General features: G+C 59.8%; 1 protein-coding gene across 1 annotated transcript; it reads left to right on the forward strand.

Moving 5' to 3' along the window:
* Positions 1-875: 875 nt before the first annotated feature.
* On the forward strand, positions 876-2,249 carry TMEM86B (transmembrane protein 86B). Its single transcript, XM_036276021.1, has 3 exons — positions 876-933; positions 1,202-1,439; positions 1,867-2,249. The coding sequence occupies exons 1-3, from the start codon at positions 883-885 to the stop codon at positions 2,247-2,249; spliced, it is 672 nt and encodes a 223-aa protein (XP_036131914.1). The 5' UTR covers positions 876-882.
* The last annotated feature ends 4,188 nt before the right edge of the window (positions 2,250-6,437 follow it).

Here is a 6,437-nt window from a genome sequence, read left to right on the forward strand (position 1 = left end):
CTGGGGGTAGGGGTCCAGCCCAGCTGCCAAGTGACCTTGTTCCAGCTCCCTCGGCTGGCGTGCGCGTGCAAGCGGTTTCACACTGCAGAGACGAATAAACAGACCATTTACGACGCCTGCTGTTTGAACCTTGAGTTCCGCGTGGGGTGCGGGTGGAGAGTTGTCATCTGGGAACCCCTTAGTCACCCCAACCTCATGTGTCCACTGTTCTGCCCTCATCTGCCCGGCCATGGAGGCGATCTCGCAGGTCACGTGCTCTGACCCTCTACCCTCAGGTGGAGCAGTGGGAGGTCAGAGGTCACCAAGGCAGCCTGAGTGCCCTGCCGGTGCCCAGTAGGTCCTCGACTTCAGGGGTGGAGTTCAAGAGCAGACTGGGCACTCACCAGACCCCGTGGGAAATCCCCTTCTGGTGGGTGCCCTCCAGGCCGGGGCCATTGGCTGCTAGGGACCTCGAACTGCCAGGTCATCGTTGGCATTTGTTAGATGAGGACGTGGGGGGGCCACGGGGAGGGAAGCCCAGGCAGGAGGATCCCGGGTAGCCAGGGGGAGGGGCTCTCATTGCTCTGGCAGGGTCCTCCACCTGAGATGCAGGGTGATGGCGCCCCTGTCCCCCAGTGAAGGAGGGCGGGACTGTGAGGGGCATTTGCACCCGAAGCTCACAGTGGCGAGGGGGAAGAAACCTGGTCTGGGGGGGAGGGGGAACCCCTGCGCCCCGGTGGGCGCCTTATCTGCAGGTGCCAGGCAGAGCCATCCCTGTGCTGTTATCAGTTCAAGAGTCCACAGGACACTCCTCGGGTTAACGTGTAACCACACGCCATCCCCTCCACCCCAAAGCCATTGGCATCCACATACTGGCCACCCAGGGGGGGCTCACAGGCTGACATGGACGCCCGGAAAGAGGGTCTGCCCCGAAATCCTCATTTCTCAGCCCAAGTGAGAGCCACTGAGTGTGGGAGGGGGGCTGGACCTGGGCTCCTGGGGACCGGAGCAGGCTGGAGGAATTGGGGGTCCTGGCCTCCTGCAAAGCTGGGTTCTGTGGGGCTGGACATCCTGGGGTCCTTGGGTGGGGATGGGATGGAAGCCCCAAGACCTGAGTCTTGGCCCGGTGGAGCCTGACTTCCAGGGCTGGGGGCTGGCTGGAGCCTGGGGGGGGGGGGCTGGGCTGAGCGGGGTCTGAGCCGCTCCCTTGTCCCGGAGGCAGCCGCGCCTGGGCACCCTGAGCCCCTTCTTTCTCTCCTGCGCCGCCTACTTCCTCCTCTGGATCCCCGAGGACCCGCCGTCCTGGGTCGGCGCGCTGGTCAAGGGCCTGCCGGTGCTGTGCCTGCTGGGGCTCCTGCGGGTGTGCCCTGGGGGCGCCCACAGCTCGGTCCTGCAGGGGGCCCTGGTCTTCTCTGCCCTCGGAGATGTCTTCCTCATCTGGCCCCAGGCCTTTCTCCGTGGTGAGCAGGGAGTGCGGCTCGCAGGGGGTCCCGGGTGCAGGGGGCACCTCGGTGACCAACACCCAGACCCCTACCCTGGGGAGCTCAGCCCGACTGGAGCGAGTGAGTGGCAGGCAGCGAGGAAGTGGAGTGCGGGGTCCCAGGCCCGGCTGCAGTAGGACAGTTGCAGGGAAAAGGAACAAGCGTCTTGGTGAGGGTGTGGGAAGGACTGCACACACTGGTCTAGGCAGAGGGACCAGCAAGTGCCAAGGCCCTGGGGTGGGCGAGCGGGTGGAGTCGAGGGGCAGTTCTGCACAGAGTAGATACCACAGGGAACACGCATGGCCCCAGGGCAGGGGGACGTGGGACCCCCAGGGGCCAGGTGGGAGCTGGTGGGGGTGGGGGCAGGGGGGCAGGTCTCACCAGGCGCCCCACCCCCGTCTTCCAGGCGTCCTTGCCTTCACCGTGGCCCAGCTGCTCTACGTCTGGGCCTTCGGCTTCAGACCCCTGCAGCCGGGCCTCCTGCTGCCCATCGCCCTGGCCTCCCTCCCGTTCTACGGCCTCCTGCTGCTTCACCTCTCCCCAGACCTGGTCCTGCCCCTGACGGCCTACGCCCTGGCCCTGTCCACCATGCTGTGGCGGGGCCTGGCCAGGGGCGGCAGCGCCGGCTGGGGCGCCTTGCTCTTCGCCATCTCTGACACCCTGCTGTCCTGGGACGCCTTCATCCAGCCCCTGGCCCATGCCCGCCTGCTGGTCATGGCCACCTACTACGCCGCCCAGTTCCTCATCACCTTGTCCAGCTTCCAGAGCCCCAGGCCAAAGACCAACTGACGAGTGGCCCAGACAGGCTGGCGTCCGCCTGCCAGCGCCCCTGCTGCCAGGACCTGAGCCTTCCAGGCAGGCCACTGGGGGCCGAAGCCAGGTCCCCGGACTCCCGTCTGCAGGCCTCCGTCCACCTCGGACATGTGGAAACCACGCGCAGAATCCCGTATCCACCGCCGACTTCCAAACGCCGTCCCTTGGTTCTGATTCTGGGTCCTGGGCCTCTCAACCAGACCCACGCTGGGCCCTCCCCAAGCCCACACTTGCGCCTGTGACCTCAGGCAGCCTCTGCTGGCCCCTCCCCTCAGGCCCTAAAGGTTTTCTTTGTTGCCTGAGGAAAGGGGACTGGACAGCTCCTCTCCTGGGGGAGGGGTACAGGGGACCGTAATCACCGTAACAGCAAAAGGGCATCTCTTCTTTCTTCCCCTTAACAACGAAATTTACCATTTTCAAGTGTACGATTCGGTGACATTAAGTACATTTGCAGTGGTGTGTGGTGTGTGCACGCTTTTTTATTCTTGTGTTAAGAACCTTTAGCGAATCTGGCTGGTGTGGCTCAGTGGTTGAGCATCGACCCCTTCACCAAGAGGTCCCCGGGGTTTGATTCCTGATCAGGGCACACGCCCAGGTTGTGGGCCCGATCCCCAGTGGGGGGGCGTGCAGGTGGCGGCCAGTCGATGTTCTCTCTCATCGATGTTTCTGTCTCTCCCTCTCCCTTCTTCTCTCTCTAAAATCAATAAAGGAAAAAAAATTTTTTTAAAGAGAACACTTAGTGAGATTCACCCCCGGACTGCGGTTTAGGTGTGCAGTGCAGCATTCGTTGTGTGCACAGGCAGCTCTGCTGGGCCCAGGGTGCGGGAGAGGCACTTCTCCAAGGCGGCTTTGGTGGCGGTGCGATGCATATGCCCGTTATTGGGATGATTCTGCAGGTCTGAGGCCAGGGGGAGACTTTGGTCCATGTGTGTGTTCCTGGGACTGCTGCCACAAATCACCACAAACTGGGGGGCTTACGACCACCGCAGTTCAGTCTCTCAAGCTGGGGAGGCCACATGTCCAAAGTCAAGGTGTGGTCAGGGCCTCGCTCCCTCCCCGGCTCCGGGGAGGGCCCTTCCTGCCTTTCCCAGCTGCTGGTGGTTCCAGCCACGGGGCGCCCTCTGATGACCTGCGCGTCCCTTTTCACAGGGCCTTCGCCCGCTGTGGCTGTGCGTCTCCGCTCCCCAGGGCATCCGTCCCTGGATTCAGGGTCCGCCCTAAATCCAGGATGGTCTCGCCGCCGTGAGATCCTTAACTTGAAGACGTCTCCAAAGGCCCTGTTTGTAAATGTCACCTCCCTCGGGACCAGGGCTTAGGACGTGGATACCTCTTTTCAGGGGACACAATTCAACCCGCTCCAGGCACAGACAGGAGCCCAGGAGAGGGTTGGGGCGGTGAGGAGACGCAAAGATGAGCGGAGCTATCGGAAGGGATGGGTAGCCGTGGGGTGGCACTAGGGTAATAAAGAAGAACGAACCCATGTGTGGCGTTCATCCTGGCTGTGACCTTGGCAGCCCACTGTCCCTCTCTGGGCCTTAGGATCTGCATGTGAGGACGTGAAGTGGCCAGAGCTGCTCTCCAAACCCTGCCTGATTTCTACATCTATGATGTGCTTTAAGGGACTCTTAAAGCAGAGAGGAGACACAGCCAAGACATGCTTTAAGGGACTTTTATAGCAGAGAGGAGATTTACATACCTGACAGGCTTTAAGGAACTTTTATAGCAGAGAGGAGATTTACATACCTGACAGGCTTTAGGGGACTCTTATAGCACAAAGGAGATTTATATCCATAATGTGCTTATAGGGACCCGCAAAGCCCACCACTGATTTGTAGCCCCTGCTGCACCTTTAGGCTAGGGTCCCCATTCACCTAGGGCCTGGTGAGGCAGGAATGCTGTGGCCTGGCCTGAAGAGGGGCAGGTGTTCTGGGTGGGGGTCTCTGCCCTTCACAATCTCAGATGCCCTTTTGGCCTGGGATTTCCACGCCCACCTGCTGGTCATGACCACCTGCTGCTACACTACCCAGGTCCCCATGGCCCTGGGAGGCTCAGGACGGACTATATAGGGGCGCGAGCACCCCCTCCCTTCCCCTCCTAAAGGGCCCCAGGACAACCTCCCATCCCAGCAAGAAGAGCCAAGGAGCCGCGTACCACCCCCGCCTGTCTGGAGACCACGTTCTATTTTTTTTCACAAACAGGGTTGGTTCCTTCTGCGGTCTGTGTGGGAATGTGCTCCGTGCCTGTGTCCCAGCTGCTGGCGGCCTCGGGCGGTCCGTAGCTTCACCAGCGTCTGGTCCCACAGGGCAGCAATCACCTGTCAGCCAGCCCCTTAAAAACGTGGGTCTGTGGAATATTACTTGGACGTAAACAGGAATGAAGTCCTGTGACAGGTGACAAAATGCACCAACTTGGAACACCTTACCCTGGCTGAAAGAGGCCCGTTCCAAAGGCCCTTCTGATAGGATTCCATTTCTGTGGCGAGTCCGGAATGGGGTGAGGAGACAGAGTAGATGAGTGGTTGGTTGCCAAGGGCTGGGGGTGAGGATGGCAGGATTGGGGGGTGATGGCCAAATGCAGAGACTGGATTCTGGCTGCCCCTCCCGTAGTGAGGATGTAGTTATACATCATGATAGGACTTAGAGAAAGTCCATTTTTGTTCCTCAGAGCCAGCGGGGGGCCAGGAGAAGTCCCTGTTTATTTCCTGCCTCCTGCCCAGTGAAATCTGTACATCTCTGGGTCTCCAAAGGGCATCCTGGCCTGGCCGGTGTGGCTCAGTGGACTGAGCGTCAGCTCATGGACTGAGAGGTTCTGGTTCGATTCCCAGTCAGGGCACATGCCCGGGTTGTGGGCCACATCCCCAGTGAGGGCCACGCAGGAGGTGGCCAGTCCGATGTTCTCTCTCATCGATGTTTCTCTCTCTCTCTCTCCCTTTCCCTTCCTCTCTCTCTAAAATCAATAAAGAAAAAAAAAACAACAACAAAAAAACATATTAAGCCCTGGCCAGTTTGGCTCAGCGGTTAGAGCGTTGGCTCGCAGACCAGTGAGCTGTGGGTTCAATACCGGTCAAGGGCACGTACCTTGGTTGCAGTTCGTCCCCGGCCCTGGTGGGGTCATGCGGTTGGTAACCAGTCGATGTGGCTCTATCACAACAATACTTCTCTCTGTCTCTCTCCTTCCCTCCGACTCTATCTGATAATAAGTAGAAAAATATCCTCAGGTGAGGAATTAAACAAACAAACAGCCCTGGCCGGTTTGGCTCAGCGGTTAGAGCGTCGGCCTGCGGTCCTGAGAGACCCGGGTTCGGTTCCCGCTAAGGGCATGTACCTCGGTTGCAGTTTGTCCCCGGCCCTGGTTGGTCGTGCGGGTGGCAGCCACTCGATGTGTCCCTTTCACGTCGATGTTTCTCTCTCTCTCTCTCTGTTCCTCTCTCTCCCTCCCACTCTACCTGAACAAAAAAATGGAAAAATGTCCTCGGGTGAGGATAAAAAAAACAAAAAAACAATAAACAAACAAACATTAAAACAAATAAATAAAGGGCACCCTGACTGATGACATTGGGAGAAAAGGCATCCATGGCTTTTCCCAAGGACTTTCGGGTGTGGGGGCAGCTTTGGGAACTGAGCTGGGGTCTGTGATGTCCCCGGGAACCACCCTTCTGCAGGTCCCCCCCATCCCTGAGTTCTGCTTTTTTCCTCCCTTCAGCCAGAGAGGGGAGCCAGGACCCCCGGTCCTCCTGCAACGTGGCGAGGCAGGTCCGTTATTCCCTGGGCTCCCCACCGTGTGGCTGAGAGGACACGGAGTGGTGAGTGAGGTGTGGGCGTCGGGCTGCTTCACCGGCACTGGTGGAGGATGACACCCAGACTGAGCGGAGCGCCACCTGACCAAGGAGGGCGGGGTCGGATAAGGAGAGGCACAGGCTGGAATCCATGGGTGCCCGAGGGTGGACTTGGCCCTGTGGCTGCCGAGGGGCAAAGGCTCGTCCCCAGCCTCCAAGGGCAGGCCACACACAGCCGCACACGGTGTCCTGAGTATTATAATTAGAGATTTGCTTAGGGGAGCTCACACGGGAGGGAGTGGTTGAGTACCCGGGGTCAGCCCCAAGTGGAACAGGCTTGGCCTCAGCTGGTGGAAAAAGAACTTACCAGGAAACAGCACCTGCCTAGA

Source organism: Molossus molossus, unplaced genomic scaffold (assembly GCF_014108415.1).
Source record: "Molossus molossus isolate mMolMol1 unplaced genomic scaffold, mMolMol1.p scaffold_m16_p_21, whole genome shotgun sequence".
NCBI classification, from domain to species: domain Eukaryota; kingdom Metazoa; phylum Chordata; class Mammalia; order Chiroptera; family Molossidae; genus Molossus; species Molossus molossus.